This window comes from Meleagris gallopavo, chromosome 2 (assembly GCF_000146605.3).
Source record: "Meleagris gallopavo isolate NT-WF06-2002-E0010 breed Aviagen turkey brand Nicholas breeding stock chromosome 2, Turkey_5.1, whole genome shotgun sequence".
Classification (NCBI taxonomy): domain Eukaryota; kingdom Metazoa; phylum Chordata; class Aves; order Galliformes; family Phasianidae; genus Meleagris; species Meleagris gallopavo.
The window spans coordinates 61,909,350-61,932,873 of NC_015012.2; the positions used below are offsets into that span (position 1 = coordinate 61,909,350).

Here is a 23,524-nt window from a genome sequence, read left to right on the forward strand (position 1 = left end):
AGAGAGTGGTGAGGTGCTGGAACAGGCTGCCCAAAGAGGTTGTGGATGCCCTGTCCCTGGAGGTGTTCAAGGCCAGATTGGATGGGGCCCTGGGCAGCCTGGTCTAACATTAAATGGGGAGGTTGATGGCCCTGCATGTGGCAGGGGGTTTGGAGATTCATGATCCTTGAGGTCCCTTCCAGTCCTGGCCATTCTGTGATTCTGTGATTCTGTGATGGCAGCCCTGCACCTGATTGCCTATTTGTAAAGCATCAGTTACATAATGGCCAGACTTTACATGTACCTTTGTGTTTCTCTAATGCACTAGGGACTAGAAAGCTGTTCTAGGTGGTCAGTGGGGTGTTTTATTTATTTATTTGCTTGTTTGTCTAATCTTTCACTTGCTGCTCATGGAGAGGGGAGCTGGAAGAGCAATAGTGAGACATTACAAATGCAGCTGCAGACAAACAGACTAAAAGCTGTTCAGAACTACCTGAAGTTACTGCAGCTTAGAGAAGTCCCTGTTACAGAAGTCCTATTCCTAGGACTGGAAAAACACTTTCTTCTCTGTTTTCCCTTCCCTACTAGATCATTTTCAAAGCATAGTCTTTCTAGTACTCCAGATTCAGTCTTTTCCCTCTGGGAAGATGACTGAGAGACAGTTTTCAGGGTAAGCTGTCATGAGTGCTTTTGTGCTTGTTACACTGAGTAGTAAGTTGGTGGGTGACAACACATAAGCTCAGAAGGCTTGTGGTTGGGTTCACCTTAAAGAATCTCAAGTCAGCTTGTTTGCTTGATTAGCAAATGCCCTACGCATCTCCAATTTCTCTTCTCATTCCCCAGATACATGTTTGTCAGTTAGAGAACTGCACAGCAGCTGAAGATGTCACTCCTCTTTATGTGACATCTCCTAGGAAGATTGTAGCTGATCCCTATAATGGGTAAGTGTCCTCCTTTCAGACCTTATTGTCAACAGTACTGTAAAACTCCCCTAATTTTCTTCAGTTCATTAGTCATCTGGTTCCTGTTTCAAACTCTTCCATTACCTAAACGAAAGTGCAATTAAATAAATAGCAAACTAGAAAACTTTTGGAACAAGGGTGACACTATGCTGTATTGTTTCTGCATTTACTTCACTAGGTTGTTAGAGGAGATTAGGTGTGTCCCATGTAGAAAATTGGTTTTTGAGTGTTCGATGCATTTACAAATACAAAGCTCTTTGCGTCTTAAATGTTCCTGATTAATACTTGAGGTATTGAAAAAGAATATTCTCTAGTAGTCTGCCAGCCAGATTCCCAGAAAGTAAAAAATGATGTGCTTAATTCTCCCAGAATGCATGTATGTATGTATATAGCACCAAAAGTATTTTGCTATTGTCTGTGTAAAGAGAGACACATCTCTGAGCTGTGAATGTATCTGTGGCTCATCTCAAAGCTCTTGCACTGTAGTTATTTGAGTCTGTTTTGCTCCATGGCCAGGTATATTTTCTGTCTTCTGGAAGATGGCATATACAGAGCAAACCTTCCACTCTTTCCTGAGACTGCCTCAGCAGCTTCACTAGTTGTGAGATCCCACACTTTGAGAGACTTCATGATCAACTTCCAGTCTAAGAGACTTATTTTCTTCAACAAAACAGAACAGGCCTTTGTGTCAGGTTTTCTTGATGGTTCAGAATTTCACACTCTGCGATCACACGTGCCACTTGATTACATGGAGAGCTTTGTTTATGAGGATAACATATTTACTGTCACAGATGGCCGGGCAGTCTTCCATGAGGAGATCTCGCAAGTGGAAAGTTCTAGCTTCAATGAGTATGTTGTAGATTGCAGTTTGGAATATCCAGAGTATTTTGGCTTTGGCAATTTGCTTTTCTATGCAGCATCAACACAGCCTTTTCCTTTACCAACTCTTCCTCGGCTTGTCACAGTGCTATTTGGATTAGATCAAGCAGTGATCAGCTGGAGTCCACCTGAACACGCTATTGGAACCAGTAAGTTCAGCTGTTATTTCCTGGAAGTCCAATCCTTTTCTTTCCAGAGGAAAAACATCCTAGTTTTCCTGTTCTTAATGTTGGGCTTTAGTGATTTCAAAAGCCAGGAAGTGTAGATTTACCTCAATTTGAAGAATTTAACTCAACATTTGCCAATAAAATAACTGAATGATCTGCATAAATTAATAAAACTTTATATTGGTGAATAGTTGTCCTTTCACTTGCAAGAGATTTTAACCAATATTCTATATTAAGTATGATATGGAGTGGCAGTAATGTTAGTTGATATCACACAGGAAACGCATGCCAGTGCATTGGCTTTAATCAGTGCCATGGTCTCTATCCTGTGTTCATGTGTATTTAAACAGTGCTATGGTTTAATCTGGCAGGCAGCTCAGCACTGCACAGCTGTTGTCTCACTCTCCCACTCCCAGTGGGATGGAGGAGAGAACTGGGAAATAAACAACAAAGTAGAACTTGTGGGTTGAGATAAAAAACTATTAAGACAGAAAAAGAAGATTTAAAAAAATAGTAACAATAATACACATATATACACACACAAAACAAGTGATTGCAATTGCTCACTACTCACTGACAAATGCCCAGACAGTCTACCAAGCAGAAACTGCCACCGTTGGCCAACTCCCCACAGATTTTTCAGTTTTTTTTTGTGTGATGTAATGTATTATGGAATACTCCTTTGACCACTGTAGATCAGCTGTCCTGGTTCCTGGTTAACACCAGAAAATTACGTGTTTGGAAAAATTTTGGTTCTTCCAACTTCATTCTTCATGGGGAATTGAGCCACTACTTTTTGTCACAGAGTGGAAAATATAAATTTTCAATTTATGTGTTTTCTAATTCCTCTCATACTGGCATTTTTTAAATGAGTCTCCAACGTACAGTTTTTTCAGAGAATGCGTATCTTCTCTCTGATGCACCTCACAGGTTGGTCTGCTTGGCAGAACTGGACCTATGATGTGAAAGTGTCGTCTCAAAGTCCTTCTGAGGAGGAATGGGTTGTCTCAAACATTACTAACACCAGGTTTACCGTGAAGGATCTGGTCAACTTCACAGAGTATGAGATGTCAGTCAGAGCTGTGTCTCCTGCTGGTGAAGGACCATGGTCAGAGCCATTTAGAGGCAAGACATTTGAAGAAGGTGAGAATTTCATTGTTACTCAAAAGGAATGAAGAATGATCTATGCATATATCTTTTCACCTGATGAGGCCCTGGCTTTGAGCAAAGACTGAAAAATGAGGGGCACAAAAAGGGTCTGTCTTGAAGACATTAAGAATTATAGGATAATTAAATTCACATTTAGTTAAAGTAGCAAGATTCTCAAACTGCAACAGGATTACATAGTATCTATTTATCAGTAATATTTATTTATATATAAGTATATATTTACTAATGCAAATATAATTCTTGAACATGCTTCTTGATACATGGAGGAAAGTCAAAAACAGTTATGTAAGGGGTGCTCTGTCCTCTGCAAAACACTTCCCTTAATAAAGTAGTTTGAGCAGTTTTTTAGGTATTAGTGACAGTTTATGGAAAAGTGTAGGCTCAGTAAAAGCTGAAAACTCTTGGTTTAGTGCAGAGGGAAATGGATGTGTGTATAATGTCTGAGATTAGTGTATTTCTGGAATGTATTTTAAAACCTAGTTCACATCCTAAAAACCTGTGTCTGAGTGGAAAAAAATTCAACTTAAGAGAGTGGGCTTGCACTTGAAATCTAGGATGATTATTGCTTGATTTCAGTCAGAAGCATCCAAATTTGCAGTAGTGGTTAGGTATCTAATAGGGTTTCAGAATATCTTGCTGTTCTGGGTCTGAAAGTGTCCTGAATTTCTGACTTAAATTATTGTATTTTCATGTCTGCCTTCTTTGTCCATTATTCTACAGGGCAAGACACTTTTAACTGTTTACTTCTGTAACTTTCCAGAAATAGGAACCTCATCTAAAATGATTAAATTACAAGTATGCATAATTGTTTATTAGTGTGTACAACCTCAGTTTTCTTCCTTTACAAGCTGAAGAAGAACCATACATACTGGCAGTAGGGACAGAAGGGCTCTGGAAACAGCGGCTAGATAGCTACGGGCAAGGAGAATTCCTCCATCCTGATATTAGAAATATTTCAGGTAAATACTATGCAAACTGGATGCTGCTGCACACCACTGTTATAAGGTCTTCATAAATTTCATCAACAGAACTGAAAGGCAAGAGTTTCCATTGCAGCACTGCAGTCTTGAATGTGCAGTGAAACAGCTTCACTGGAGCCAAGCCATTGAGTACATCCTCTTTCTTCTGCCTTGTGGGTCAAATTAGTCCTCAGTGAAACCCTACTGATGTCATCATGGTTACAGCAGAGCTGAAATCAACTCTCTGAACCAAAGGGTTGTGCCTCCAGCATCCTGATAGTTGTCATATTTCTATAATCATCATGATGATATATGTAAAAATGTGTGATTTCTACAAGAAAGTTCTTATCTTCATGTTAACTAAGCCTAACTGTTCATTTGTATTTATTTTTAAAATGTGGAGTGTCTGATTTAATTTTACCTATCTGTATATATATATATTTTATGTGCTTGTGAAATACTAAACATCTTCCCTTTTTCCTTCAAGACCTCGACTGGTATAATGACACTCTATATTGGAGTAATTCCATGGGGAAAGTTCAGACCTGGTTGATGAATAAGAAAGAGGGTACCATTGAGAATGCTTGTGTGCCTGACATCAAAAATGCAAGAATGCTGGCCTTTGATTGGCTGGGACAATGCTTGTATTGGGCTGGCAAAGCAAATACGGTAGGGTAGAGTTGCACTTTAAAAAATAAAAATTAAAAATTGAAGTCAATATTAAAATCGTAGAACAATATTTGGGTAGAGCGATATTTAGTTCTTGCAATCAGAGTTGTATTTGCTACTGTAAAGAGGCCTTTGCTACATGATTTTCCAGAGTTATAAAAAAGCTTGGGGCAAAATGTTCATAAATATTGCCTAATGGAGAATACTGTTTTTTTTTGTGCAAAATTAATAAATCAAATATGCTATCAACAGTTTTGTAGGATTCAGCATTGTAAAAATGAGTGAAGACAGTGAAAAAGGAGGCTGCCAAGTCCATTCCATCTAGGAAGGATGGACTTTATTTTAAACTTTATATATGTAGCAAATTTGGCATGATTTGTTTACACAAAAAATTTCAAGTTAGGCTTCTGTACTGTGATATTTTTCAGAACATTGCAGTTAAAAAATAATTACAATTGCACTTTGTACACTCTCATATCAGGAACATTGACATGTGAATTATTTAAAAGGTAGTTGACTTCAAAATTGCAGTGCTAATTTATGCAGTGCTGTCAAATTATGCCTTTCATTTCTTCTAAGTGCAAAGTCAGAAGCTGTTTTAAATACTGGAGCTAGAAGGCCAGATTTCACACTGTGTTGCACCCTCATTTACACTCGTGATAGTGAGTAAGAAGCGGGAGAGAAACTCTGTCAGACAGAAGGCTGCTGAAACTCAGAAAGCTGAGGGGTATAAATATTTCAGCCTTTTCTTTTGTTAATATCTGGCAAACATTAACTAATGATTTTGCCTTGCTCTTCTTGCACTTTGAACGCAAAATCTTAGACTTTGAAGCCTTAGGCTTGCATAAACTTGTAATAAATGGCAGTGGGAAAGTCACTGAATTGATCATGGATGATAATGTAGGTGTGATGCTAAAAGCAATTCTTTTATCCCTAGATATACAGAAAACCACTGCTAGGAGGCCATATGGATGTTGTGGCTCATGTTGTATATGTAGTGAAGGATCTAGTGGTGGATTCAGTGAATGGCTATTTGTATTGGGCCACAACATATACAGTGGAGAGTGCAAGACTGAATGGAGAGGAGTACCTTATATTACAAGAGCATCTACAGTTTTCTGGCAAGCAGGTGACTACTGGCTTTATTTATTCATTTTTATTTTTAATGTGTTTTAGTGATTTCCCTTGAGTATAGTCAATGTTCATGATTGTTACAACCACCACGTTAAAATCAGAAGAAAATCATGCCTTTCTTACAGTATTGTTTTGTCATTTTGAGAGCAGGGTAAGAATTACATCGTGTAATACCCATACTGTGACTCTGTTGATTCTGCTACTGCTGTGCCTTTGAGGATGCCAAACCTCACACTGGCAATCCCCATCCTGACTGCTCCTGCTCCTTGCATGACCAGAAGAACAAGGCCTGTGTTTTGGGGACCCTGTATCTTCAATATCTCTTCCTTTTCCCAGTCTTCCCTTTCTCATTTTGCCCCACTCAGCTGCAGGCTTGGCCCCAGCTTGGCACACCTACCTTTGCTGCATCCTCTTGAGAAGTTCCTGGTGGCTGAGAAGAGACTGTTGCAGAGGAGGGTGACTCTTCTGGGAGGAGGGAAGGAGCTTTTTATAAGAGTGAGAAAAGCTAATTTAAGGGTGAAGAAGAGGATGGGAGTTGTTTAGCTACATTAGGGTGGATAATGCATTTGATGAAGGCATAAGCTGGTGGAGTGAAGAGACGCTCATAAAAGACCTTGCAAATTGTGGGTGCCTATTAACTCCCCTCTTTCCTAACTGGATCCCATCTGATGTGCTCTGAGAGAGCTCTGTGCTCTTCCCAGACAGCTTCTGTCTCCCTGCTGGCCTCTTCAGATCTTTCTTCTCCGCTCACCCTTCTCTAATGTCACATCAAGACTTTTAAGGGCTCAATTCACTATTGGTTCTTCACAGACCATCCTTGCTTTCTCTAGACCTATCTTGATGCTGCCATCATGTGGGGTTTGCCATGCCAGGGACTTGTCCTCGTTCTTGCAAGAGGGATTCAGAGTTGCCAGTGCAGCCAAGGAAGGAACTCAGATTGAATGTTTACCTTATGAATGGATCTGCCAGAGTCTTTGCAAGTGCATATATATACTTTCTTCCTTTCATTCCCTCTCTTCTTCTTCCTATGTGTAGCTGAGATATAAGTGATAGATGACCCAGTTTCCTGGCAGAAAGTCCTTTTATTGCTACAGTGGGGACAGGAGGAGTCTGGGAGTCAGTATTATGGTAAATGCAGAATTGGTGAAGTATGTAGGGTTTGCTGAACATTTGAGTGTCTCCTAGGAAGTCAGACTGAGTGACCATACTCTCTATTGCAGTTCATTAAATCTTTGGAATATATCTCAAAGAAAAGCTGAATGATCCTCTCTTCCAACCACAGGCTATGTGGGGTTTCACTCTATCCAAAGTACTGGGGTAAGGCATAATTTGACTGCTACCGAAGACATCTTCTCAGATCCATTATTGCTGCAAAAGCTTTAAAGCACATCTTTTCCTAAAAAAGCCTTTTAAAAAAATTCCATCTGTCCAACAAGTTTTGTTCCTGTTTTTAACTAAAGACAGGTTCTCTATTAAAGAGAAACTGAAACTCTGGAGATCTATGTTTCCTGACTAGCCTTGTATTATTCCCCAGAACATTTCAACCTCCTTCTGTAAGAGGAGAAGAGACTGGTGTTTCCTAGATTTAAAAACAAACAAAAAAACCAGACAATTAAAAAAAAAAAGCCCCACAACAATGCAGGTGCAAAACAAAAAAAATCCACACCTTATACCTAGGTTTTATTTAGTCTCTGAAAGGCGATTAATGCTTGGAAAGGCCAGCTGGTCTCATGAGTCTTGGCTGCATTCAAGCTGAGAGGGTGTTTGTTGGGGAGAGGAAACCTGGTTCTAGTGTGGCACATGGTTAATGTGTAAATCTGAACACACATGTAGAGAAAGATGCCTCCACAGAGACTGGCTAGTATGGACTGTCTTCATGTACGAATGTCATACAACCTCAATAGCACATGTACACTTCTCATGTGTCTTCTGGCTGATGTGTTGTGACAACTTGCCTTTTAGCCTAAGTGACAAAAGTTACCTTCCCCTTCTCTTTTGATTTATGGCCTGTTTCTCTGAATCACCTCATTCTAACCTCACATTTCTTGTTCTCATCTTCAGAGCCCTTGGCAGCAGTAAGACTGCCTGTCTGTTGCTGTCATTTTTTTCTGCACCTTTCTCTGTGTCAGTGATACCAGCCTTCAACCTTCCACTTATTCACACTTCCTACAGACAAATATCTCCTGCTTCTGTGCTGCCCCTACTCTGTGCACTGACTTCCTGAACTCAGCCTCCTGCTGTGATGAACACAGGAAAAACGCCAAGTAAAAATACCTAAAGGGAGCAGTGACCAATTGTAACTGATGGATGATTATTTATTAAAATGAAACCTGGAATAAGTTCATCAAAAAGGCAGTACAATATTGCTTGGTGGAGAAGTTACTGAGCTGGTTGTCACTGTCCTATATAAGTATGCAAATATGTGTTTTTACAAGTAATAATGTGTATCTTCCTGAAGCAGTAGAGCCCTTTATCATGAAAAGAATACCTTCTCAATATTAAAACACAGGCGTACTAGATAATGGCTGTTATGCAACAGTTGGAGCATGCTTTCTACATAAGCGTTTCTTTCTGGAACTTACTCATTTCTTCTCTGATGAAGAATTGCTGTTGAGCTGGTCAGTACAGCAGTATATAGCTGCACCTCTTTTAGCATGAAATGTGAGTAATGAGACTAGAAGATCACTACTGTGGTGACAATAGATGTCCTGAACAAGTATGAAAGCAGAGTTTGAAAGTCCTTGGGCAGGAACTAGATCTCTTTATGGCAATTATTTTATTTTGCAATCAGTTTCGCTGCTTAGCTGGTGTGCATTGGTATAGTTTGATGGATCTTGGCAGAGCTACTCTGGCTTGTTACTATTTAGGATCTGGCCCAGAATATTCAAAGCACTTAAGTAGTTTACACTGTACAATATGTCTGGGACAAAATAAATTTGTAGGGAGTAGCAAAAATCACTTTATGCACAAAGGGCCAGGACCCTCTAGATCTTGCCTTTTAATATTGCTAGTCAAGAGGATTTCAAGTAGCTACACTAATTTTACACCTTGTGATGTGAAATTACTTTGCATGGTCACAACTACATATCATGCCCAGTAACTCCCATGAAATGGAAAAAGTCTGTTTTTGAAGCAGAAGGGAAGGGTGGTGTTAAATTACCACCTAACCCCTGAATATGAATAGTACATACAAATATTTATTTCCTTTTTATTACTGGCGATACTGGGACCAGAAGAAAGAATATGGTCTTGCCTGTGGGAAAATCTAATAGTTGTAGAAAGAAAAGATTGAGATGTTTCAAAAACTGTGGTAGATTCAGGAATATGTAATTCAGTGACACAGATGGAAGAATAGGTATATGTTATAAAATATAATGCTCTTGGTTAAATATGCACTAGGGCACATACATACTGTGAGGTATTTTTAACAACAACAGGAGCAATCATTCAAACCTTGATTTCTTGACATACAGTGTCAACAGAAATGTGTCAAGAATGTGATTACATAAGGACAAACAGACAACGAAGTGATATAGCATTTGCTTTCCTGTCATCATCTTGTGGTTTATTAATGAAGAGTTAAAAAAAAAAAAAGGTGCTCCATTTACATTCATAATGAAAGTCTAACCTTATAAAAGAAGAGCTACAACTAGTTCTTGGGTGCAAAATTTGAGTGCAGGAAAACAAGCTCAGAAAGGCCTCTAACCACTTGTAAGCTGTGCTAATGATGTGGCATAGGCTGAACTTGATAACATGTAGCAGACGGACTTGGTGGAAGCAAATTCTTTGTCACTCACAGAACAGACTACTAAATGACTGATTTCTATTATTTTGCACATAGTGTTGAATTTATTTTTTATTGCAAAAATTAGAAAGCTTTATTTTGAATATTAAATCCCATTTAAAAGTCCTGCACCTGACTTAAATGAAGGTGGAATATTGAAATAAAGAATAGTAGGATTGCTTAATTTTTGCCCTGAATCTTATTTAATAATACATAATTTACTAAAATGTAAACATTTGAATTTCCCATTTAACTGAATACAGCCATTAAAAAATGCATGTATTTTACAGAAGTGCAACACATTAAATATTCTATGCCTAAAATCAAAGCTAGAAAACAAAGGCAGAAGATCTGAAACACTTCTTTCAAAAAGCGGTTCTGATTTTCAGACTGAATATCAACCATCTGTTTCAGACAAAGAATATTAAAATACCAGAGGTGTTTTGGAAATGTTGATAGGTTGTTTCACTAATCACTTGATACATTATTGCCATAAATCCGAAGCACTCAAATGCTGCAGGAATGAATGCTGTGACAGACGCTCATAAAATGCAATCTAAAAGTCACCAGCTGCTATAAATAAGTGCCCACAAAGGAGGTGATCGTTTTCTAGCATTACCTCTTTTCATATTAGAATAAATATTCATGCTAATAATGTTATTTTTGTCAACAAAGAGCTACACAGAATGCTGTCTGCACAACGTTGATGATCAAAGGCTTCTACCACAGAAGTGTAAGTGTATACAAATTGCTCTTTGAACTTTTTGTTTCTTAGGTGGTTGGTTTAGCTTTGGATCTCACCTCTGGTTTTCTTTACTGGCTTGTGCAAGATAGTCTGTGTCTAAACCTATACAGAATTTCTATTTGCAAAGAAAGGTAAGTGAATAGTACAGGTGAGAAACTATTTTTATCTTTTTTTTTTTTTCTTTGTAGTATTCTCTTTAAAAGAAGATCGTCCAGTGCTGAGTGCTCTAGTTTCTAATTACACTGTAAGAAGAGTTGATGATCACACGCAGATAATAGAAAACTATATGTTGAGATAGCTGTTAACACAGTTGTACAGTAAGAGAAACACAATAGGGGATGCTCAACAGAAGTGAGGTCATGCTCATTGATTTTTAGACTTAGCTTTGGGAAATAATCAGTATTAATTGTCAGGTTTACCTTGGTATTTACAACACCTGATGGCTTGCAAGTGACTAGATCTGCACTTGTTCATCTTGCATGGAGTTTAAGATTTGAAGTGACACTACTTTCTTTCCTGAGCAATCAGTGTGCAGTAGGCTTTCCTCTTGATCATCCTGAATAAGAAACAACTTCATTGTTCCTGAAAGGCAGTTCAAAAAACAAAACAAAATAGAACAAAACTGTGTTTATATGTGAACTAAAGTGTGTGTTGATAAGACCTTGAGATAAATTATGTTTTTACATATGGGCCACCCACATCATAAAGAAACTATTTAGCAGGGTTGATTAGTGGTAGCTCATGAAAAGATATTTTTGCTCCTTTTCATATGGAGAGTGTTACCTTTTAACAAGCAGGAGATTGTACCTCTTAGATAGAAGAGTATCTGTATTTACATATGTTTGTAATATTGCAAGCTGGCTTTGAGTGGAATCAACTGAATTTTCTGATTGATTTTATACTCACTGTCATTAATGGTAAACATTTAAGGAATCAAAACGTGTTGATTAGTTTTAAGTAGAACATGCATCTCCACTGGGAACAAATTGGCAGTTTTGAATCATCATCTCTGGCATGCCAGAGCTGAGAGATTAGAAGTAACCCATCCTAATAGACCTGATGGTGTGTCAAAGATTTTCCAAATTTGCTTTGGATAGCATATGTTTAAGTCGAGAGACATTTCTAAGACGGTAAAATGACACCTCCTACAATATATTTAATCTCTTACTGAGAAGATAAATTGGGATTCAAAAAGGACCTGTAAATTTTGGCACGAAGAAGACAAATTAAATTATCAGTGACATCAATGGAGGAAAATGTTAATAGACTTTAATAAATAATGGAAAGTTATCAAGGAAACTAACAGGGTCAAATTCATCTGGGAACCTGTTCTGATGTAATAGAATGAATCTCAGGCTATGAAGTGCTTTAAGTGGGATGGCTGAGAGACGGTGGGCTGATTTTTTGAAACAGTCAATTTTCTACATCCATATATCAGAATATTAAACCACTTTAGAATTGTTTTTTAATGAAATCAAAGGAATGAGGGATTTGTTTTGCGGGTGATCCTCCAATGTGCTATTCTAGAGAGTGTTGTGCTGTAGAGAACTTGAAAAGTTTTTGATTTGTTTTCTTGTCTCCTACATGAGTAGTAAAAAACTGAATGATGAGAAATTTATTAATTTGTAAAACATTGCATAAATGCTGTTCTCATTACTCTGTGTGTTTGTTGATTTCATATATGTTTTTGCAGTTGTGGTAATGTCATAGTGACAGAATTCTCAGGATGGAGTATTTCAGAAGTATCTCAGAATGCACTTCAGTACTACAGTGGTCGTCTGTTCTGGATTAATAGGCTTAAATTCATTACAACTCAGGAAGTCAACCAGAGTGTTAGTATTCCCTTTTCAGAACCAGCTGAGTTTGCAGCCTTTACCCTTGTTCACACATCACTTAAACCTCTGCCAGGTACTTCATTTTCTTAATCTAAACCCCTCAATAGAAGTATTCCCTCTCATTTCCCACTCTTAAAATTATGCATCCGTTTAGCTAAAGATAAGAACAACAGCAACTTGATAATAAATATACTAGGCTATAACTGGATAATGTGCAATTAGAAAAGATGATGACTATGGCTAAAAAGAATACATAATGTTATTATTCATAGACCATTGTTTCCATCTGGTGATAAATTATGGGTTTGTTTGTAATAACTTAAAGTTTTAAGTCTGGTTTTAGACTCTACTTATTGATAATATTCTTTACATTTCTTTCATTATTTCCTCTCTTCATGAGCAGGAAATTTCTCTTTTACACCAAAAGTCATTCCAAATTCAGTACCAGAATCTTCTTTCAAGATAAAGGGAAATTCTTCAAGTTTTCACATCATTTGGAGTGCTTCCACAGATGTGCAGTGGGGAACTGTCTTTTACTGCGTGGGATCAAATGTTCTACAAATGAGGGTATTCAGTCAATCCCTCCTTATTATCTACATTTACCATTTGCTCTAGCTTTGTCTACTTTTAAACAGATCCACAGTTTATTTCTTCTCCAGAATTTAGGAGTTGATTAAGCAACCAAAGTAAATACAAAGCAAATACAAAGTAAGCTGTTCTGTTTCTCCACCACTGAGGCCAGCACTGGAGGAACACGGGTTTAACAATAGCTCTGGACTAGCTGCTGGAGTGTGAAGTGGCAGCTGAGGAGTTACCAGGGCCCAAAGATGTGTGAGAAAAACTTTCACAGTATCTTAAAGACAGAAGTATCCTCCGAGATGCTAGTGGAAAAGCCTTTGACTGAATGTGAGATCTAGCTTTCATCCACACTGCATTTCAGTACATTTGGCAAGCTGTACTTTAAATTCAAAGGGCAGATTGCTAGCAGATTGCTGTGCATTATGACAAGAGTTGATAAAACAACGATCACTCAGGAGAAGCAGTTCTGTCCTGGTTTAGCTGACCAACTTGGAGAGGAGAATTTAGAAAACAGAATACCTTTTTTGTTTATTTTATTTTATTTTATTTTTATTTTTATTTTATTTTTATTTTATTTTTATTTTTATTTTATTTCTTTTATTTTATTTTATTTTATTTTATTTCTATTTTACTTGTTCACAGTCTTTGGAGAGTGAACGGTGCCTCCATCCTCATGACCTGACAGTTCCATCCTACAAAGTTGATTGGCTGGAACCATTTGCACTCTTTGATTTTAGTGTGACTCCATACACATATTGGGGCAAGGCGCCAACAACATCTGTGTACCTTCGAGCCCCTGAAGGAGGTACATGCATTTCATATCCTAGTCATAACCTGCAGTGAGTACTGGAACAAGGTCTGTGTCAGGATGTGGAACCCTGTCTAGAGTGGAATGAGCAGCTCCCAGAGCTGCTCATTCCCATAGGCAGAATTGTAAGGACACATTCCTGAATATCTTTGCTTGGAGAAGTGAAGGCTCCGGGAGACCTCATTGAGGCCTTCCAGTGCTTGAAGGGAGCATATCAACAGGAAGGGGAACGGCTGTTTACATACGTGGATAGTGATAGGACAAGGGGGAATGGTTTTAAACTGAGACGAGGAGATTTAAGTTAGATTAGGAAGAAGTTTTTCACTCAGAGGGTGGTGACACACTGGAACAGGTTGCCCAAGGAAGTTGTGAATGCCCCATCCCTGCACATTCAAGGCCAGGCTGGATGTGGCTCTAGGCAGCCTGATCTGGTGGTTGGCGACCCTGCACATAGCAGGGGGTTGAAACTAGATGATCACTGTGGTCCTTTTCAACCCTGGCCATTCTATGAGTCTATGATTAGTCCAGAGGAGATGAGTCTCTGAACCAGACCCCAGGGTTTTTGAATCTCTCAAAGCAGTCTGATTTAAAGAGGCAAATTTTGCCAAGCCATTTTCCATCGCATACTTCGAATTAAAATAACCCAGGACATTCCATGGTTCTATGATCTTTGGCAATTATCTGTTCCACACATAAATGCACTCTGTTGTAGTAAGAAAATTTGGAGGAGTAAGAGTGTGACCATAAACCCACCATGTGCCCCCATGACTATGAGTAATACAGAGAAATTGAGATCTATTATAATGATCATCAAAGGCTGCATGTGATATATCAACCACTTATTAAGTTTTTAATAAATGTTATGCACTGTTTAATTGCATAACATTTTGCCCTGATGTAGGTTAAAGTTAAGACACCTAACATATAATGCTGAATAACTGGTGCATTGAGAAAGCTTATGAGGTGCAGTAGGATTTGAAGAGAATAGGAGAGGGAATAGGGCTCATTCTGTATTTCTGTATTGTGATATTCATGCCACTCCACAGTAAGCTACAGAATTTTACTAAATAGATATTTCCCAATCTGAGAGCAGGAGTGTATTTACCTGTATCTTTATCTGTATTTATATGTATCTTTATCAGATACATAACTGTTGATGAAAGACAGAAAGAAATTTCTGGGAAGTTTTGGACATCTAACTAACAACTCTCTACTTGCTATCTGTATCTGCCAACATTAAGGCTGTCAAGCTCAGAAGCAAAACTACAAGTATTAATTACAAGGTGCAGGCTCTGTTTTCATGTAAGTGTTTCACTGTGTTTTTTATTTTTTATGCAGTTCCTTCAGCCCCTGCAAACCCTAGAATATATGTGTTGCATAATAACATACATGAAGGTGAAGAGAAAGTCCTTGTGGAGTTCAGATGGGACAAACCTGAAATGGACAATGGAGTATTAACACAATTCAGAGTTTACTATCAACTGTTGTATCAGAGCGGTGCTGCTGACACTCTCATGGAGTGGAATGTGAGCGATGTCAAACCCACTGTATTGCTCTTTTCAATCAGAGATGTGCTTCCTAGGCTCACAGTAAGGTTTCAGGTATGAAAAAATTACTGAGCTTATTTCAGATGTTATCAGTGCATCTTGATGTATCTGTCTAGGAGATGGTGTAAGGCTTGGTTCAAGAATTTGTGGCTTTTGCTTTTGAAGCCTGCTGCTTCACTGACTCACCCTCAAACAGCTAGCTTAGCCTTTCTTTATGTTGCATTTTTTGTTAAAAGACTGCAAAGCTGGAAAGCAATACTGCATTATAAATACAAGGACTTACTTAATATCCATAATAAAAGATTTTCATATTAAAACTTGTTAGGAGGTCACATTTCTGTCATGATAAAAGGCTTAAAACATAATGAAAGACAAATTAGGAGCATGGAAGTGTGTAATAGGCTGGCTATGAGTCAGAAGAATGCTGTGTTGCTTGAAATATCAACAGTAGGAAAGTACTTCATCCGGGGGAAGGAGACAAGACTGCCTGGCTTTCATTGTATCCAGTTGATAAATGCAGTATGAATTGTCACCCTCTAGGCCATGTCTTAAAATTTTCCTGATAGTCATGGTAAAAATCTCAGTGTAGACTTTGAACTAACCAGCACAGCCTTTGTCAAGAAGAACACATGCACACATCCCTTGCTGAGCAGTCAGGGGGCCTGATTGTCATTTTGTCATCAATTGTGATATTCTATACTGCATTATTTTATGCTGCTGTTTAATGTACAGAACAATTTCCTGTCTCACAGGTGCAAGCTTTTACATCTGTGGGCCCAGGACCTATGTCTGATGTAGTACAGAGGAATTCATCAGGTATGGATGACTTAGATGTTGGTTTATGGTTTCTGTGTAATAGCTGGTGTACTGAACAATACAGGTATTTGGTAATAAATAGTCCCTTAAACACGGGTGATGTTTGTTCCACACTGTGGTAGACACCACAGAGGAAGAGATCGCAGCTTTAAATGGGAAATTACTGACACATTTCTTATAATTAGCTTAAATTTTGGGAATTGCAAGTCTTTTCTCAGAACTATGCTAGATTAATTTTTCTAAGCAGTGTCAGGATAGCGTGGAATGGTAGTCTTCAATCTGTTATCTGCATAAAACTACAGTAATATATGTTGTTTATAAGTGGGCTGTGAAAGGTATCCAAGAAAGTTAGAGATCTATTAGGGATGGTAGATTATTTCTAATTGGGCTATGAAAAGTAATTAAGAGAGCAAATATGTTTTTACTTGGCTTAAAGTTCTTAGCTAAGCATCCACAGTGCCACTGAAAAATATTTATAAGTTTGTATGTGATAACAAAAACGCAACATCAATCTGTGTATCTGATTATTTATTTGTTTATTTATTTATATATTTATTTATTTACTATGGCATTTAATTAAATATACCTTGTAGAAGGCCATTTTTATTTTGTACTTGCTTTATGTTGTATGTTGTGAATGACTGCTGTTGCATAAAATGCTTTGTGTAAATTCTGCTGTGCCTTTTCTTTCCAGAGTTTTTCCCTGTCCCAAATCTTATAACTTCTTCCTTCAACAAGTTGTTTCTTACTGACATAGACAATAATCATACCATATGGGAAGTTCTAACAAATACAAATATAAAGGATATCTGTTATACTGCTAATGATGACAAAGTGTATTACATCCTAGAAGACTCTCTTTTTCTTCTGAGTGTACAGAGTACTTCAGAGTCTCAGGTATTACTTTGTACCTTCAGTTGATTTAAATAATCTAGGAAAATGTGGTCATTATTGTCATTATTTTGGGCCTAATGTTTTTGAAGAAGTCAAAACACAATGTTGAAAACAGAAAGAAAAAGCAGCATGATAGCAAATTACATTTATTGGTAGAATTCTAGAATCATAGAATCATAGAATGGTTTGTGTTGGAATGGATTTTTAAGATCACTTAATTCCAAACCTCTGCTATAGGCACGGACACCTCCCTCTAGACCAAGTTGCTCAAAGCCCCATCCAGCCTGGCCTCAAACACCTCCAGGGTGTGTCCACAACTTTGCCAGGCAACCTCTTCCAGTGTCTCACTACCTTCACAGTAAAGAACTTCTTCCTAATATCAAGTGTAAATCCACTCTCTTCCAGTTTAAAGCCACTTCCCTTCATCCTGTCACTACATGCCCTCATAAAATGTCCCTCCTTAGTTTTTCTGTAGGTCCCAGACAGGTACTGGAAGGCTGGTATAAGGTCTCCCTCGAGCCTTCTGCAGGATGAAGAGCTCCAACTCTCAGCCTTGTAGGGGAGTTGCTCCAGCCCTCTGATCATCTTCATGGCCCTCCTCTAGACCCGCTCCAATAACTCAATGTCCTTGTGTTGGAGGCCCCAGAACTGGATGCAGTACTTCAGGTGGGGTCTCATGAGAGCAGAGGAGCAGAATCACTTCACTTTACCTGCTGTTCACACTACTATCAATGCAGCCCAGGACACTGTTGGCCTTCTGGGCTGCAAATGCAGTGGGGGAAGGCTGAAGTGGAAAGATACAACTTTCTTAATGACTATCAGTTCATATGAGATTCTCCTATGGAAGAGATACAACTGGCCATTTCTAAACATACAATGCGAATATGTATAATATAATAAAATTGAAACTTCCAATTTTTTTGGTCATCTATAGCAATTGGAAGAGTCCTGAATATGCCATTGGTAAATTTTTCCTATTAAACATGTATGATTTTACCAACATCTGCTTTGTTCACAAGGTATTTCAACAAGTATTTAATTTCAAATTCACACTATTACATATATATTTTTTTGTATCAAACAAAGTTTAATTTCATTTGATTGCTTTCGAATTTTAAGCAGAAGCAATGATTGATGTTAGTGAGACAACAGTTTTTATTTGTATAAAGATATTAGAAACTTTATCCCACCTGTTTATATTTTGACTTCTACTTTCCAAGTAGAAATGATTTGGGAAGCCAATCTGATTTCCTAGTACCTAGCATCAGGTGGGAAAATTCTGCTCTTAAGATTCTATTTTATTTTTCTTAAGTTTTTCGAAGATGTATTTCTTCATAATGTCACAGCCATCACAGTAGATTGGATTGCAAGACATCTCTTTGTTGCCCTGAAAACATCATGGAATGAAACTCAAGTATTTTTTATTGATCTGGAGCTCAAGACGAAGTCCTTAAAAGCCTTGAACATACAGTTGAGTAAACGTAATTCAACTATATCATCTCTACAGTCATATCCTTTTTTAAGGTAAGACACATATTACTAAAAATTTCTTTGAAGTATACTTGTAACAAGATTTACATGAAGAATTAACTCATAAAGACTCAAAAGGACTTTTTATACAATGTTTTTGCACTGTGTATGTCTCATAAATTTCTGGATGCTGTTCTACTTGTGTGCTACTTGAACTTGGATATATCTAATCTTAAAAAGATGTCTATGTTTGAGGAAAAGTTTCACATGATATTTAAATCCTGATAGGCTCTTCTGTTCAAATGATGCAAATGGAAGTCAACATTGAATAACCATTACCATTACATCATTGCAACCATTTTATCCAGAGTATTCCATTACTGTGACCTTCCATTCAGAAAATTTATCTCTGGAAATATGCTGCTTTACTTACCTTGTTTTAAATGGTTGGAAGGTTTCTGATTGAAGTTACTTTCAAAACTGTATTTAGGACACTGTTCAGATTGAAGTTTTTCTGTTGTAAGCAATGCATTTTATTTGATAGCCGCTTGTATTGGATTGAAGAGCTTGATCATGGCAGCCGCATGTTTTATTATGATATACTGAATAATACCATGTACCACATTTTGGGATATGAATCAGTAGAAGAAAAGATGAGGAACTACTGCAACTGTAACATGGCAGAAGCAGAGCTAGGAAGACCTATGAGTATAGATGTATCTGACATAAAGGAACCCCAACTGCTGTTTATCAGAGGAAGAGATGAAATATGGGCCTCAGATGTGGATGGTTGCCACTGCTGGAGGATTACCAAGATACCAAGTTTTCAAGGTCTGATTGCTATGTTACATTTCTAGATAGTTTGTGATTAATTCTGTCTCTACCATCAATAATGCGCATTTCAGCAAAATAGCATTTGTGAAGTACTTTATTTATAAAATTGATTCATTTTTAGGCAAGATGGACACAAAACTTATGTGTTTCATGCTTTCAGTTGTGTACCCTGTTGATGTAAACCAGGAGAAAGGGCTGTGTGAGAGTGTTTACCAATGCAAGTATGTATTCTAGTGAGATGTCAGAAATCTCCTTCCCGGGGAAAGTCCTTGTAGACATGATGTGGCTGAGATACTGACCCATACTGACTTACTGTGAAGAAGTACTCATCTGCCCTCATAAAATTATTCATTCAGGATTATGCTGAAGCTTAACTACAATATTTTCCTACAGGTACAAAAATTGGAAGCTTGACTGTAGATCACCAATTTATATATTGGACCGTTGAAACAAAAGAATACACAGAAATTTTTCTAGCAAATAAAGAAAGCACAAGACACTCTCTTCAGAAGAAAGCAAATCATGTGCTGAAAATCTTAGCCTACAGCTCAGCAATGCAATCATATCCAGGTAGTGGAAATTTGGGTTGTTCTGCAAATGCAGTAAGTTTATTTCAGAAGATGTATTTGACATGTAGATCATGCTATGTATACTTGTATTTTTAAAAAGATGGAAATAAGGATTAACTAAGTGTTGCATGGAAGGACATGATGGTGATTATTGCATGAGGTTTAATGGATCAGGAGAGTAACGAAAGAAATACCTATTTTAAAAGTTGTGTTGAACCTGGGGATTTGAGAAAGGTGGTGAACCCTGAAGCACTGAAAAAGAGCAATCACTGTGTCCTGAAGATGATCAGTTGTCACAAGGTGCTGCAAGAGTTTAGTAATGATTTTTGTCATGATACAGAATTCTGCTGTTGTTCACAAGTATGCAAAGCTGAAAAAAATATGTATGTTCCTCCAAAAATGAACAGATAAGAGCTCTGCTTTTTAAAGGGATTTATAAAATAATGCCTGAGAGGCAATTCCAGCTTACACGCTAGTAGACTCGGCTTCACTTACTACTTCTTTTTTGTTTTGTTTTAAAGAAAAAATGATAGAATGTAATGAACTAAGGAAAAATTATTTTTAATGCAATTCCAGGATTCATGGTACCTATAGAGATTATATTTGTAAGTACAGAGGTTTAGAACAGCTATTAGTGCGATTAATATATTAAAAAATAATTTATTAATTTTTTACATTAAAAATTGGCCAATATACAAGAGGATATTTTAATGGGATGGAGTTCTATGGAATGAAACATTTTATTCTGTTTCTGGGTAGCCAGCAGTGTTTCTCCTGCCCACAGCTGCTCTGACCAGAGCCCAGGCTATTCTTATCAGTACTTTGGGCAAATTTAATCCCATGAAGTCCGTGTGGTCTTGGCATAGATGTAGGATCCTGGCTTGGCCCGGGTACAGACTGAGCCAGAGATACAGCTTATTTAAAGAAATCCAGGCTTAGCTGATGCAGAAAGGGAACAGCTGCTATTTGGTCCAATGGGACTGTTTCTACCCAGAGATCTCCACAGTTATTCTCGTTAACGATGCCTTCTGAAAAAATATATACAGTGGAATAAAAAGATTTGGCGTTTAACAAAGAAAACAAACAAACAAAGCAACAAAACAAGAGAAAAACTTTGGGCAGAATTATTTGCACAAGTTTAAGAGAAAAGAAAATCAAAATTTTAAAACAAGAAAAAACAGTTTTATTTTCTACGTGGTACTGAAAAAGTGATGTTTGCAAAGACCCTCTGGATTGACTGACAAGCTTTTTATTGCCTTAGTGATGTGTGCAGGTAGTACAGCTAGTTTCCTTTCATTCTAACCTATTTAATTGCCATCCAGAGACACGATGTCAGTTGATCATTTAACACATCAGAAGCACTCAGTGAAAATTATTGTCTTGTCACAGGTTCTGTGAGAGGATGATTTCTCTTCAGGGTTAGCAGGAAGGGGACTGAATATGTAGCAAAGGATTTTTTTTCTCAGTGTAAGCATGTTTCTATGGAATTGCCTGACAGAATCTTCAGTTATGAAAATGACTCAGTTCTTTATTCCACCTTGGATTTTTCCCGTGAGAGTTTTACTACTCTAAGAAACTATACACTGTCAAAGAATGAACCTTACATTTATTTCTACCAAATAGTCTTGCTTATTCTCTTTCCCTTATGAGCATGAACCTGCTTTTGGTAGGAGAGACAGTAAATTGCCCATTTAGGGAGAAAAGATCTTGACAATGAGGTCAATTGTTCTTGCCTAAGGGCAAACAATTGTTCTTATACCGTCATTTCCTTCCTGGTAGCAAGTCCATTTAGTAAATTTTTACGTTGTTTTTTAAAAGTTCATCAAGTGACAAGGGTTTTTATTTTGTTACTTCTTTCATATTATTACATGGTATTCTTCTATAGTTTTCTCTGTAAAGACTACTTCTTCTCTTCCAAATCTTGTCTCCCCATTCCTTGTTGTTACCATGAACTTTACAAGTGAAAGACTGTTTGGAAGAAAATGAGATAACATTTAACTGCTAGGGAAAGCTAGTCTCTATACTGTGTATTTGGTTTTCCTGTGACAAGAAAGTTTGGACTCACCAGTGTGTACTACTTTCAGTAACACAGCAACTAAGGTCCAAATTTGCAAGTTATTTTGGTACCTATAGAAGCATCAAAACATTTTAGCAATTCTGATCTTATCAAAGATAAACAAGCCTTTACTTTGGTTATTCTATTATTTTAATCTATGCAACTAACCAAATATACTATATACAACTGGTATTCTATTCTGTTTCTATTTGTGGAAAAGGTTTTGTGATTATTATTTTCTCATATGAACAGTGATAGAATCCCATTCACATTGGATTGGTCCAACAGTAATTGCTTTTTTTTCCATTTGTTAATGTCTTTCCTAGATAAGAGGTGCCTGACTCCATTACTAGACAATGAGAAACCTACTATCCTTGATACAACAAACACTAGTTTTACGTTAAGCTTACCATCTGTAACAACACAGCAGCTATGCCCCAGAATATCCCAGCCTACACCAACATATCTGGTATTTTTCAGAGAAATGACTAACAACCATGAGAACTTGACCTACCATTTCTCTACTATACAGCAAAAAACTTTGGTATGTCTATTTTGGAAAAAAAATGCATGTGCAACCATATATAATGGAATGTGATATTACTATTAATTATTTTACAAACCATTCTGTAACTTTCTGTCAGGGAATTTTTCTACTTCTGCAAATCCCATATGAATTCTTGTTTGTGATTGGTGTTTTGCTAAGTGGGGGATTCCTTAGCTTTCCCTTGCGCAAGTACTCATCTATGTTTCAACATGTCCTTGCTAAAATCCGGTTGCAATGGATCTCCAGTTTCTACTTGAAAAAAGAAATGTTGAAGTTGTTACTAAATAAATACATTTTTAAATGTTTAAATAAATTTTCAACGTGTTCAGCAACAGTATGTCTTGATTTTATGCACTTTGTGGTAGCTCTGCTTGCCTTAATCATTTTTTTTTTCTGTAATTTTTTTTAAACTTTGCCATTTCCTGTTCAAGCACCAGTTGTTGAACAGAACATTATTATAGCCACGTTAATTACACTTAATTACTAATTTAATGGACAGATGATTGGTGTTACCTGTGAGTACATTCTAAGAATACAAGTTTATTATCTGATTTAAAATTACAGGAAATTCAGGAACCTATTGCTGTCATAAGCAACCTAAAACCATTTTCAAGCTACGCCATACAAGTTGCGGTGAAAAACTACTATTCAGATCAAAACCAGCTGGCTCTAGGTGGAGAGACAATCGGCACAACTCTATGTGGAGGTTTGTTTACATTTTATTCTGGTTTTGAACATAATTCTCATCTTAAAGAAATGTTTGGATAGCAAGTCAGAAAGTAGTGAAATTTTCTGCTCAAATTGTAACCTATGTATATGACCAAACCGATGACCAAACCTGGTGGATCTGTAAGAGTCAAAAGAAATACGTATGTTCTTTAATGTTTTCACTCACTGTCCTCCTGAGGAAAGATAAACTATGCATAAAAATGACAAAGCTACAGTTTTTGCCTTGGACCACATTTTAAATAAATAGTGTTAGCATGGATGTGTGATTATATATGTTTAAATGTGTATGGTATAGGCAACATTAAGATTTGCAGAATTTGTGCAGGAGGAGGGGGTTCTGTGATGCAGAGTGCACTAAATAAAGCAGTCTCCTCTCCAGAGTTTTTTTTTTT

At 37.3% G+C, this 23,524-nt stretch overlaps 2 protein-coding genes across 2 annotated transcripts in view; both read left to right on the plus strand.

Annotated features, from left to right (window-relative positions):
* The window catches only part of LOC104909828 (proto-oncogene tyrosine-protein kinase ROS-like), a 6,990-nt gene extending 6,676 nt beyond the window's left edge, over positions 1-314 (plus strand). Inside the window, exon 7 of the mRNA XM_019613549.1 lies at positions 308-314. Within this exon, the coding sequence (XP_019469094.1) occupies positions 308-314 (7 nt within the window). The remainder of the gene's footprint in view (positions 1-307) is intronic.
* Positions 191-23,438, plus strand: ROS1 (ROS proto-oncogene 1, receptor tyrosine kinase). Its single transcript, XM_010707442.3, has 18 exons — positions 191-920; positions 1,458-1,969; positions 2,918-3,130; positions 4,006-4,116; positions 4,604-4,785; positions 5,723-5,914; positions 10,479-10,579; positions 12,142-12,356; positions 12,687-12,850; positions 13,505-13,667; positions 15,009-15,271; positions 15,970-16,033; positions 16,728-16,930; positions 18,240-18,451; positions 18,942-19,228; positions 19,625-19,801; positions 22,183-22,400; positions 22,968-23,438. Exons 1-18 carry the CDS (start codon positions 784-786, stop codon positions 23,169-23,171), a joined length of 3,618 nt encoding a protein of 1,205 aa, XP_010705744.1. The 5' UTR covers positions 191-783; the 3' UTR covers positions 23,172-23,438.
* Positions 23,439-23,524: the final 86 nt, after the last annotated feature.

Excerpts from the sequence above, each read along its gene's own strand:
- ROS1 (XM_010707442.3), top strand. The coding sequence starts at position 784 with ATGCCCTACGCATCTCCAATTTCTCTTCTCATTCCCCAGATACATGTT. Across the intron at positions 10,580-12,141 it reads ATTTCTATTTGCAAAGAAAG|TTGTGGTAATGTCATAGTGA; the intron begins GTAAGTGAATAG and ends ATGTTTTTGCAG. Across the intron at positions 22,401-22,967 it reads CTATACAGCAAAAAACTTTG|GAAATTCAGGAACCTATTGC; the intron begins GTATGTCTATTT and ends TTAAAATTACAG.